Source organism: Pomacea canaliculata, linkage group LG1 (genome assembly GCF_003073045.1).
Source record: "Pomacea canaliculata isolate SZHN2017 linkage group LG1, ASM307304v1, whole genome shotgun sequence".
NCBI classification, from domain to species: Eukaryota; Metazoa; Mollusca; class Gastropoda; order Architaenioglossa; family Ampullariidae; genus Pomacea; species Pomacea canaliculata.
Window position 1 is genome coordinate 8578566 of NC_037590.1, and position 12939 is coordinate 8591504.

Consider the following 12939-nt stretch of genomic DNA (forward strand, 5'->3'; position numbering starts at 1 on the left):
TAGGTGGGCGGGTGGTGATGCTTCGGTGCAAAATAAATATTGTACATCTTCTACACTGTAGCGAGCGTGGGCATCGCAAGGTTTAGCATGTCCTAACAGGAGCGCGTTTGTGAAAACGAGAAAAAGGAGGAAGAGAGAGAAAGAAAATATTAAAGGATAAGAAAGAAAAGCTGATACTCAAAGAAAAAAAGTCAACTGCACTGACACGTTGTTTAGCTGCCCTCGTCATGGAGGCCAGAAACTGTAGACAAGAAGATGATTGCTTTAGCAGATCGTCTTCGCTTTCCAGACTCTTATCTTTGGCCGTCCAGGGTCGGAATGTGATACACTGACGAAGAAGAAAGCAGCATCTCGGATAGAAAATGCTGTTGAAAGCAAAAACGGGGTCAGAGGTCACCGCCTGGCCTCGTTAACGCGACCTCGTAGCGGCGAGAATGCGGCGACCCGACCCTCCGGGCAGTGACGTCAGGTGTATAAATAGACTGTGCGCGTGCCGTGCGATGTCCAGGGGGGCGGGGCAGTCTCGCCGACGACTGATGTTGTGTCTGGTGACGCAGACATGCTTGATGGTGACTAACCCTCATCCAGCAGCTTCCCAAGATGGATGCAAGCAGTGATGTCTGTGCGAGGGTCGCACCTGATCAGCTGAGTCGGGAATGATGTTTGGTCTACAGCAGCCAGGACTAGACGCGAGATAGATAGATATACAGATATGTAAGACAGAGTGACGTGTTTGTAATAACACAATGTGACAGAAGCATACACACGCACACCACCACCACAGATGGTGTGAGCACCACCCCGCCCTGTGGATATCGCACTTCATGCACAAAGTTTATCAGTGGATCTGATCCTGTTACTGCCCTCAGACTGGATTCTGATAAAGTCTTCATGTTGGATTCTGTTACAGTTTGCATGTCGGATCATGTGTCTTGCATTCTGGTAAAGGTCATGGTAAGCTCTCCCCAATGGCGACACGGGTGTCATAATTCAAATGTTTGAAAAGTTTAATTACGGTATTATTGCTTTCAACTGTGAGAGGATTCCTTGATTATTTTCATCTTCACAGCCAATCAACCACCATTATAATAAATCCTGTACGTACAGTTGATCCTGCTCATCCTCTTGAGGGCGGTCTGCTGGTGCAACGGTTAACGACTGTCACCAATATACTGGGTTGGTTGTCCTGGGTTCAACTCTCGTCTCGGGCACGCTGTTCTTTCTCTACATGTGGCATCAGTTTACATGCCTTGCCGTGAGACAGTCTTAGTTGCTTGTGCGGTGGAAAACACAAATTCCCGCCATCCTTATCCTCTTCTTGGATCCTGTTCCAACCTGATATTGGATCCTCTTACATTCCTCCGAAGGTTCCGTACCCTGGTGGTTAGTGAGCCTGACAGCCGAGCACAAGATCGCTACATGATCCGCACAAACCTCCTCCCTTTCCAACCCAGCAGATAGCAGAGCTGGATGTCTGGTTTATCAGGAACGATGATGGCGGCTAGACAACTTGTCCTAAGCACGATGAACCAGTTACATTCGCTGTCCTTTTAATACTGTAACATTACCTTTTATGATCGTGTCACGTGTCTGGAGCTTGTTACTGTCGCCATGTTGAAGTTTGTTACATGTCTCCTGCTGGATGTGGGCTCACAACCAGGCGCCAAGCAAACGCTGGCCGCACCTGGCATCGGAATGCTGACCTTCCTAGGTGGCGCTGCAGCTGGCCTCATCAGTCGCAAGAGCCCTCCAGATGGCGCCACTGGCCGGCGGCGTTAAATATCACGCGATTTCACGCGCTGTTTAAATGCCGCACGTGCACACTCTACATTTCTATGGTGACTGGGAGGAGGGGCCTGGGGCGGGCCCCATCATGGTCTCTGTCGGGAGAGGGAGGGACACGTTGCTGTCCTAATGATAACGAATAGTCATCAGTTACAAAGTTTGGGGTTCTTTAAGTACCAACATGCAAGTTTCCTTTTAAATAATAAAATAACAATAAAATAAAAGTGAAGTGAAGTGTATTAAGTGTTCCGTTGTAGCATCACTACTTCCAGCTGTCTTCCAAAGAGTTTTACGAGAAAAAGATCAAAAGACTTGTTTTTACTGCCTCTTATTGCACGACACTCTCCTCTGGATGCCTGGCACTGGATAAAACACTAACAAACAAACAATTCACTCTCCTCTGAAGAAATCAAACCCCAAGGAGGAGTAATAACGGGCCTGGGTACGTGAAGAGAGCGAGTTTATCTTTTTTAATCGTCAAATAACAGTCGTACGCCATTTTGTTTACCGTCCTTTGCCTCGCCTCCCTAGTCCCTAGAAAATGTGGAGATAACACTACCACTAGGTGGCAGCAAAACACTGTCTGAGCAGTGTTCAGGCTTAGCTCTACACCCGGGGTCAAGTAAGCCAGCTTACCCCGAGTGTCGCACGGGGTTCAAAACTTCCGAGACCGAATAAGCTCAGGGTTAACGGCGGAGAGGTTAATAGACTTTCCTCTTCCCATCATCGTATTTTCTTGAGTATGACATGCAACATGTCTACAAGGGGAATGGAATTACCACCAGAGATTAGTCAGGTGATGGAGGTACGGGTACATGCTTGTAACGGCACCTGTCGAGGTTGACGAGGAACCATGCGAGGCCAGGCTACTCGAGATGTTTACTCACCTGCGTGGGTGAGGTGCTTGGGATTGCGAGGTGTTTGGACACTTGTCAAGGATGTCTGAAAACTGCTCATCATCGAGTGGTCGACCTTGCTACACTCGTGGCAAACGTCCTCCTTGGGGGCAGACAGACCGGCATTCGCTAAACTTCGGGGTAGCTTTCGTTAATAGTTTAATCCTCGTCAACACCATCATCATTACAAGAAAAATCGTTTTAGCTTTTAGTTAATCAGCTTAGTGGTTAGAGCCCAAAGACACGTGCAATTGTTGGTTCGAAACCCGTGTCACGCACCGTATTTTTCTCTGTTGACTGGTTGACAAAGCTGTGGTGTGGATGTTTGAAGGTGAGGCAGTGTGAGAGAGGCGATGGCCACCGCCCTCAACAAGAAAAAAGAAAAGGTATAAGACCTACCCCTACACACACCCCGCAACAACAAGCAAAGGGTTTTTAGTATTATCATCACCATTACTAGTACGACGAAAATGTTTGAGAGAAAATGCTTAGTAGTCTGCGCCCTGTGGTCGTTGTTGCATCCGCTGGTGAGGGTGTAGTGAGTGAACCTTTCACTGACTTGCACTAAGACTTGAATGGTCAGTCGGGTGGCATCCACCTGAGTTCTAATCGACGGCTTTTGGACATAGTTGTAGCAGATGATGACAGTTAGAATGTCTGTTGTTTACAGTCGTGTTTGAAACTCTGGCCAACAGAGGAGATCTCCAGGTATGTTGTGCAGTACCCAGGGTACTTCGCTGATGTTATCTCGTGTCATTCACAGTCGTTTCTTTATCCACACTCTCTCTCTCTCTATACACACACACATGTTTGGGGTATACGCCAAGTCTCTCTGCCTCACTCACTCACACACACACACAGATAGCAAACACAAACGCGCGCGCACACACACAGAGAGCAAGCGACACACCTACACACATTACTGAATCGAATTTTTTCATGTTTTATCTTTCCGGCATCCTTTGATCCCTCAAAAAAATGAAAAACAAAAACAGACGAGTCGCGCAAAATATTTTTAACATATTTACAACCACCAACGTTGGCCGTCCATCGGCCCGTCCACTGATCTGTCTATCTGTAAAGTGCCTGCTAGTGTAACTCCTCAATTCTCTCCTTCTCATCCTCCATGTTGAGATCACCGGGAGCATCAGACAGACAGGTGTGTAGGTGATGCTCTGTAAAACAGGGAAGACGTTTGTTGTACACACCAAAGTACATACCTCAGGTGCAGACAACGAGGTGTACACAGTTCTACCCTCCACAAGAAGCAGGAGAGATTTTTCTCGAAGCTTCTGGACTCCTCCACGCTGCATCATCTTACCTGTAAGCTTGAAAGCAGTTGGCATCCTCCCTCCCGCTCCTGCAGCCGTTTCCCATTACTGTGTATGAAAGCTCGCGGCAGACGGCCCCTACTTACTCTAATTAGCACGTGTTTAGGAGAGCGTCGACTGCACGTGACAAAGAACTTACTTGGGAGGAGGGATCAGTCCTCACTCATGCACAGTTTACCTCCGAGGTATGCAAGAACGCGGACAAGGAACTCTGTCATTTTGCAGGTAACTTGGCCAGAATTCTTCAAACTCCATTTGCGCTTTGATCTTGGCAGCGATGAGCGGTTGATGATGATAATAAACAGTCGAGGATGTGGAAAATCCGCTCCTTTGACATCTGGTTGATATTTTTTTTTTTTTTTTTTTTTGAATATACGTAGGACGAAATTAGTTTCTGTTAGTACCTCCCCACATCTCGCATCTCATCATCAACCACCATCTCATCATCCCGGACCTCTAGTAGCCCTGTGATGCTAGTAGTCCACTCCAGTCATCTGCGATTTATTCTCTTCTTGCTTAATCTCATCCCACTTATGTAACTCGTTCATAGGTTTATTCATTCTCTCCTGTCCACTATTTTCCTCCTTCCTCTACCTGCGTTTCCTTCCTTCCTTCCAAAGTATATTTTCTTCTCTCACTCATCTCACACACCCCAGCTGGTACTCCGTTTGTTTGTTCGTGTCTCTGTGTTTGTTTCTGTCGATATTCCTTGAACACCCCGATGAGGGAGAAATAATAAATCTCTCTTCGTTGAAATGAATATTAATCTGCTCAGCTCAACCAATCATAAAGCTGCAATCTGTCACAGAGACAAGAAGCAATGTCGGGAGAACAAGCGAATGCTGAGGGACGAGATCAGCGAGCTGAGAAAGAAGTGGGACAAGATTCGAGCGGAGCTGAAAAGCATGAAGGAGAAGGAGCTGACTGGCAGGCAGAGGTTAGCTCGCAGCTTCTACAAAGGCAAGGGTGGCAAGGTGAGTGGCTGCTGGACATCCGGGGTTTTACTCTCATATGTTGGCAAAGTGAGGAAGCATTTCTGTTCTCATCTGACCCTCGAAACCAAGTCTACATCTCAATTTCCACAATTTTGTTTGGATATGCAGATCACGAAGAACAGCGTGCCCAGTAACAAGGTCAACGACTCCGAGGTTGAAGGCGAGGCTCACAAGCATGAAGATGACCTCAAGATGCCGTGGGAGAAGCTGGAGGACAAGGAGGAGATCCAGATCGACGAAGTCTCATCGATGGCCAACTCCAGGGGCAAGAGGGCCGCGACTGCCCGCAAGGACCGGCTATGGGACTATGGCATCATTCCGTACGACATAGAGGCCAACTTCACAGGTCAGTCTCACCCAACGTGTTCCCTCAGTATTGAAGAATCATACTATAGAGCAAGTTCTTTAAACACAGTGACTGTCAGTGCCTTCTGAAGGTCTGCACCTATGGTAGTTTAATACCGGAATCCCTTAGTTTAAAGGCTTTAATTTTCTTTTTTCAACCTCGGGTGTTGTTTGTGTGTTGCAGGAGCCAACAAGGCCATGTTCAAGCTGGCCATGCGGCACTGGGAAAACCATACTTGCGTCACCTTTGTGGAGCGTAAACCGGATGACGAGAACTACATTTTGTTTACCGAGCGTTCCTGTGGGTGAGTTGATCGTACAGTGCGTTGTCTAGGCGGAGAGATACAGGGTTGTGTCTCCGAGAACACTGCCTCCACCTAGTGTAACACATGGATAGGTTTTATTATGTACCTCCCCTGTAGAATAGGAGAGTTGTTTGCATGGGTTGTCAGTTAAGTTGGTTGATCTGGTGGATTGTTTGTGACTGGCTGTCTGAGGGCGAGACAAATGCCTAACAGAAGCAGGAAAGCAACAGACTTAAATGCGTTACTGAATAGCCTCAGACACTAAAATAGACTGAGAGCCAGAAATACAGACATTAACTAATGAGACACACAGAGACAAAGAGAACACAGACAGAAAACAATGAGACAAACAGATTCAGACTTTTGCGAACAGAAGGTATGCGCACAACATGGGTTCTGTCCTGGACAGTTTTAGAAGACGCACCTTCTGAACTTCTGTGTCATGTCAGTGGCGATAAAACCCTGTACACTCAACCAGCTTTTGTACATTGAAATACCTTTTCTCCTTGCCTTTGTGACCCAAGAAGCACACAGATTTCGCACAGATGCTGAAAAAAAAACCCGCCAGGTAACGAGCGGTGCTCTTTGACTGGGATTTGAGGATTTGATATGCATGCGGCGCATCCTTCTCGTAGGTGGGCGAGTTGGATTAGTGGGAAACAGCAGATGAAAGTTGAGATTTCTGGGGGAGGAAGGTGGGGGTTCCGAGATTGTCCTGGCAAGGAGGGGCTTGCACTTAAAAGTACCACATAGAACGTTGACGTCCCCGCGGCAAAGCCTTGTCACGTGTCGCGTTTTGCCAACGTGCGGTTATCCACCCTGCGTGTTTGTCAACAAAGCACTTGGCGAGATGCTGAAATTATGTTCAGCAATATATAAAGATGGTGTCTGGGGGATTGGGGACAGACCGCTAGATTTATAGCAAACATATTTCGCTTTTCTTTTCCCCACCTCTCCGCAATTTTGTTTTGTTGTGTTAAGAATTCTCTGGAAATATCTCGGTATGAATATGTTTTCCCAAAAATTTCCAGATACGGCACAACTAAACAGATGTATGCGTGTGTGATGGTGCGTGCGTGCGTGCCCACACACATACACAGTCGAGATACGAGAGGCTTTGTTCCCATGTGTCGTGGCGACACCCGATGAGCGTACATCACGAGCCCCAGTCATCGGAGGATGACGATTGTAGCGATATCCGACCACTTGCCACTCAACTTCCTTGACATTTATTTTCCTTGGTTACGTTTGAACCCTCCTCCACCCTCCTCCATTCCCTCCCCCAAAAGAAGAAAAAACTGTCGCTAGGCAGACATTTTAAACGGACTTTTCTGTTTATACATTGTTTCCACGTGTGTTGGTAGGATGCCTGAAATTTCACTCCTTCTCTTTCTTAATGCAAGTCTCAGATGGGGTGGATCTGGGTCAGTGGCTTCATGTTTGTTTGTTTGTTTTTTGTTTTTCTTTGGTGGTGGAGGGGGGGTCTTTCGTTTTTTGCCAAAAAGATTTTGTTAAAATCTCTGTGAAATGCCCAGTTGATTGTAACGCACCACTCTCCCCTACAAACATACAAATAAACGAATACATATTCACATAGAAAAGAACGATCTGGTTTGCAGGTGTTGCTCCTTTGTGGGTAAACGAGGCAACGGTGCCCAGGCCATCTCCATCGGCAAAAATTGCGACAAGTTCGGCATCGTGGTGCACGAGCTAGGTCACGTGATTGGCTTCTGGCACGAGCACACTCGCCCCGACCGTGATGAGCACGTGCAGATCATCTACAAGAATATTATGCCCGGTGAGAACACCTCTCTCTTTCTCCTTCTTCTGTCTTTTTTTTTCTTCTTCTTCTTTCCTTCCTCCCTAATTTTCTCTCTCCGTCTCCCTCCCTCTCTCCCGGTGGCGCAATGGTTAGCGCCTGTCACCAATGCAGTGAGGGTTGGTTGTTCTGGGTTCAGCTCTCGTTTCGGTCACTCTGTTCTTTCTCTGCAACTGGCATCTGTTTGTAGGGCTGTCTGTCTTGCCGTCTTAGTTTGCTGGCTTGGGGTAAAACAAAAATACCCCCCCCCTCTCTTTCTCTCTCACTTAAATCCTTCCACCTCTCCCTCCTCTTCTTTGTGTGTCCTCTCTTTTAGCTAAGCTACATTTGCTTTTCCCTTGTTAATGATAAACAAATATCGTCATTCTCTTTACTTACTATCTCTCTGTCTATATCCCTTCTTCGCTCTCGCTTTTCAATAACATTTATTTTTGTTAACAAATATTGATCATTAAATTCCAAGTATTGACCTTTTTAAGTACAGCTTAAAAATAATGAGGGATCGTCCTGTACAGCAGCCTGCCTCCTCATTATCTCCAGACATTATAAGGTCTTCACGGCCTCAAACTAAACACACTAAAATATTTATATCAAGTCTACTAGGACGTGTGTGGGTCTCTCCGCTTTCTTCTGTACTATCTGCCCCGCTTTGTTCTCCGCGTCGGCTGTGATCTCCGACACCATGACCTTTAACCCTATGTCGCATCGGTCAAGTTTTCCCCTCTTCTTTCTTTTTCCCTTTCTATTAAAACCTGCAGCCTCTTTACGAGGGGCGAGACAGATTCTTCCGCCAACTGCTTTGCCTTTCATCTTCATCACCTGCTGTTTGCCTCGTCGCAGGCCAAGAATACAACTTCAACAAACTGACGGCCACCGACGTCAACTCGCTGGGCGAGGTCTACGACTACGGCAGCATCATGCACTACGCTCGCAACACCTTCGCCCGCAACAACTACCTCGACACCATCCTGCCCCGCCGAAAGCCCGGGATGGTGGTCAGGCCGGAGATCGGTCAACGTGTCAAGCTCAGTCCTGGGGACATCCGCCAGGCCAACAAGCTGTACAGATGTCCGAGTAAGCGATGTGCATTGTTTCGATGCAATAAGCGATGTTAAATCTGTGTATTGATGATTACAATAAATTCTGTGTTTGGTCAAATTGGTGTAGAATCATATTTGTATTTTTTCCCAAATCCTTCAGAAAAAAGTTCACATTTCCAGACATCTGATAAAAGATGTGGTAGTCTTACGACTACCTGTTTTCTGGGTTGTGAATATGATGAAGATTGCATACTGTTTACATGGGCTATTAATATATTTTCGCTTGTTTGGCAACATCCTTTTTAATTTCTGAGCTGATTTCACTTACAAAGGTTTTGGCCAGAACGGTTTAATCGTAGTTGTGGGCATCCCTAAGGGAGAGTGGATTGTCGGTCACACGCCATTCGTTAACGAATTCAATGACAGACGCTGAACATGCTTTATTCAAACCAAACAGACTTTCTGAATAGAAGCAATAATGAGAATTAAGCGTGATCATGCTACAAACTGACATTAAAGAGCCTCAAATATCAATGATGATGATAATGAATGATTGATGATGATGATCGTTGCAGAGTGTGGCCGAACTCTGCAGGACTCCAGCGGCAAATTTTCCCAACAGGCCAGCGTCGGCAAAGAAGAGCTGTGTCAGTGGCGAATATCGGCTACCCATGGCGAGAAGATCGTCCTGAACATCACGGAGCTGGACATCCCCAAGTCCTACAACTGCGAGATGGACTACCTGGAGGTTCGCGATGGCTACTACATCAAGTCCCCGCTTCTCGGTGAGTCTGGACACGCTCGCTGGTTCTGACTTTCTTCTTTGATCGGCGATTGTGGTATTCCTCGGTGGATCTAAAATTCCTCGGTTTAATTAGTTTTTTTTCAGTCCTGACGATTCTTTTAGTTCCTAGCCATGAGCTGCTTCACAAGCTCTCTCCCTTTAAGACGAGTGTCCTTCGGCAGCTTGGATTCTGGAATAGGTAGGAGGACTTTGTATTACTCTGTTTTATATTTTTCGCTGTGCAGGTCGGTTTTGTGGCAACAAACTGCCAGAAACGCTCATTTCCTCGGACACGCGCATGTGGATCGAGTACAGGACATCACGTGGAGGCGGCAAGGGCTTCTTCGCGGAGTACGAAGGTAAGAGTTCTGTTGTGGAGCCGCTTGGAATTCATTTCTTAATCCTCAAGAAAAATTCGTATCAAATATCATGCGTGCATGCATGGATACATGAATAAATGCAAGTATCTATAAATAATCCTCATGTCCTCCTACCACTCTTCCCCAACCACCACCACCAACACCAGGCTGAGAAACAATTCCTTTCTTGTTTCCCGCCATCATCCCAATGGATCTTGGCTGTTAGTCTCTGCTGCGCAGATCCCCTAATTGTCAGCCTGTCCGACTGTTTGCCTTCGTGTGCCAGCAGCCGGCCTAACCACAGACCCGATACCGTAGTCCTTGCAACACGGAGCAGAGTTCACACAGCAGCGCCACCACGCGGTCACCATCCTTAACTCCTGTCTCCTCTGTTGGAGCCAGGCCATAGTAGACTGCAGCAGTACCTGATGATGTTAACTAGTAACTACAGGGTTATATAAAGAGCACGCGCCGACTTCTTCGCAATATCCTCGGTCATCAAGTTGTGACCGTCGCCACGAGTCCAGGTTAAAACCTAAAGTCTACAGCTGTCCTGTCTTCCTTTTGATGGTCTGCAGCTTGTCTGTGTAATGTTTCCCTTTACAGCTGTCAATATATTCCGGTGTTGAAATAAAAAGTACACAGCCGATGCCAAAGAGTGCAGCTGTTTGTATCCGGGTATTAAAGCAAACAGCTGGTTAGATCATGATGTTAAAGTAGACAGCTGCTTATATCAGGATGCAGCTAGCTTGATGTTAAAGCATACAGCTGTCTTTCACACGGTCTTAAATGGTTAGACCCGTGACCCAGCACCTACAGGGTCCGCCGTCAATTCATTTGATGACGAGGATCCCGCCAACTGTCACGAGGCTAACTAGAGGGTCTACGGCCGGTAAATGGCGGACAATTTGCTGCCGTTGATTGCTGCACTGTGCACTTCAGGAGTCGACAACTTAAATCAGGAATCCTGCTGCGAGTACTTTGCTGATGCAGGGCCCGTGGATACATTAACGTTTTGCAAGATTTTTTTGTTAATTCCTGTAGGAGACACTAGAGAGCACCAGTCTTTTGATATTGGAAACGTAATACCCCGACAGATGAGGGGTGGCTGTGTGGGTCAAACAGAAATGGGAGCTATAATCAAAATAATAGGAGTGAATGTTAATGCACTGATGATATTAGTGCTGTGTGTGTGTGAGAGAGAGAGAAACGTGTTCATTTACGCATTGGCGAGCTACTGGCATGCTGTCCAAATGGTCTTCTTTATGTGACAAACACAAATTAATAAAAAATAACATGTAATCAAAACAAACAATAGCATAGCATGCACTAAAATCAAATTAGTGCCCGGCGTCTGGTTTTGTAATCATGACTCACACACGGAACCCAAATGACCCTCTCCTCAGTTTGACCCTCGATGAACTTACGTTGGATGAACACGTGCAAGGTGAGCGAGGTGAGCCCCCAGCCTCTGTCCCTCGCGACTGAGATTTGGAACCAGTGTTCTTCTGCTCCAGTGTCAAATGTACCAAACACCAGGCTGTGGAGCCTCGTTTTGGCTCCTTGATACCTCTTGGTCGTCACATCATCGTTTGTTTTTACATCATTCCTCTGATTTGGAAAAAGGTTTCTAAACATCTCTCATTTTCCCTCTGGCTTTTTGCAGCTATCTGCGGGGGCGAGATCAACAAAGACCAGGGCTTCCTGACGTCACCCAACTACCCGGATGACTACCGACCCAACAAGGACTGCATTTGGAAGATATCTGTTGAAGAGGGCTACTCCGTGGCGTTGAAGTTCCAGTCCTTTGAGGTACATCCAGAGGATTATTTGCAAAAACAGGCTTTAAATAAAATAAAATAAAATAAAATAAAACTCTAACCCTGACTAATATCGCAAAAGACTTTCTGGTCTGTCTGTGATCAAGATAACTCACACAGGCTTTGTAGGAAGATGATTTCATGTTTCATTTGTCGATTCTTACTCTTGGGCGGGAAACAAACTTGTTTAATCCAGCGACTGTTATTAGACCGTAAAGATGATAGTACTTCATTTGGGTATGCACGGATGAGAAACCCAATGGTCTTCACCAAGGTTTGCCCAGCACGCACGAGTATATTCATCTATTTAGTCAGATTACTTAGTTATAACTTGAAAGGATTCCCGCTGGGCTAAGAAGTTGGTGGGGGCAATGATGAGAGGTGACAACTGGAACAGGGTCGCCAGGTGCACCATGGTGGCGTATTGAAGGCATGTGTTATTTTATACCGCGATGTGAGGCATCTAGGACGGGTGGAAGGTAGGGTGTCGAGGTCATCTGGTGTACAAGGCGTCATCGGATATCCGGGTACCGTCAGAACCCACTGAACCGCGACATCTTCGGTCTAACAGACATGCCGTTCTTCCAGCATGCAAGCTTGCTGACGCTGACGGCATCCGACAGTACTTCGTTCCCCACACACCCCACCCCGAAAAGCGGATATGACGACATGGATAGATTTGTGGTGCTTATTACAGTAGTACATTCCCCAGCGGCTTGTCAGTCAGTACTGTCGCTACTAGTCAGTCTGTACTGTCTGTACTTGTCAGTCTGCGCTATCTGTTGTTGTCTTCGTGCAAGATGTTGATGCCTCAAAGCGGAGAAGATAATCCCCTCGTCCTCATGAATAATGCCAGCGTCGTGACGTCACGATTGTCCATAGTTCCGCTTAATTAACATGTCGTCATCAAGCTGTAGCCTTAGCAACGTATGTAGCCATGTATGTTCCTGACATCACTATGTTTTTGTTTGTATGTCGAAACTGATGGATGGGAGAGGAGGGGAACTATTCACCTAGGTTTTGGAAATATTGCCATGACTGATTGACTGATTGATTGATTGGTTGGTTGATTCCCTTGCTTGTAGATTGAGAACCACGACAACTGTGTCTACGACTACCTGGAAGTCAGGGATGGCAGTGAGGAGTCGTCTCCCCTGCTGGGGCGTTACTGTGGTTACAAGATTCCAGATGACATCAAGTCGAGCGGCAACAAACTCTACGTGAAGTTCGTGTCAGACGGATCCGTACAGAAGGCTGGCTTCGCTGCCAAGTTCGTCAAAGGTGCGTGTGTGTGTGTGTGTGTTAGAGAGTGTGTGTTGAATTCTACTTTGTTGTCCTTTGTTTTCTTGTGAAAGTATTATGCAATAAACAGTATCATTGTCGATCACATTTTGATGATGATGATGATGATGATGATGATGATGATGATGATGATGATGATGATGATGATGATCAGTAAA

General features: G+C 46.5%; 1 protein-coding gene across 2 annotated transcripts in view; it reads left to right on the forward strand.

The window, feature by feature from the left end:
- The window catches only part of LOC112553521 (tolloid-like protein 1), a 37755-nt gene that overhangs the window by 16351 nt on the left and 8465 nt on the right, over positions 1–12939 (forward strand). For both annotated transcript variants that reach the window (XM_025220787.1, XM_025220796.1), the window contains 9 exons: positions 4821–4986; positions 5116–5353; positions 5537–5657; positions 7277–7455; positions 8317–8550; positions 9092–9301; positions 9546–9659; positions 11326–11471; positions 12565–12760. In XM_025220787.1, coding sequence (XP_025076572.1) covers positions 4821–4986; positions 5116–5353; positions 5537–5657; positions 7277–7455; positions 8317–8550; positions 9092–9301; positions 9546–9659; positions 11326–11471; positions 12565–12760 — 1604 coding nt within the window. The remainder of the gene's footprint in view (positions 1–4820; positions 4987–5115; positions 5354–5536; positions 5658–7276; positions 7456–8316; positions 8551–9091; positions 9302–9545; positions 9660–11325; positions 11472–12564; positions 12761–12939) is intronic.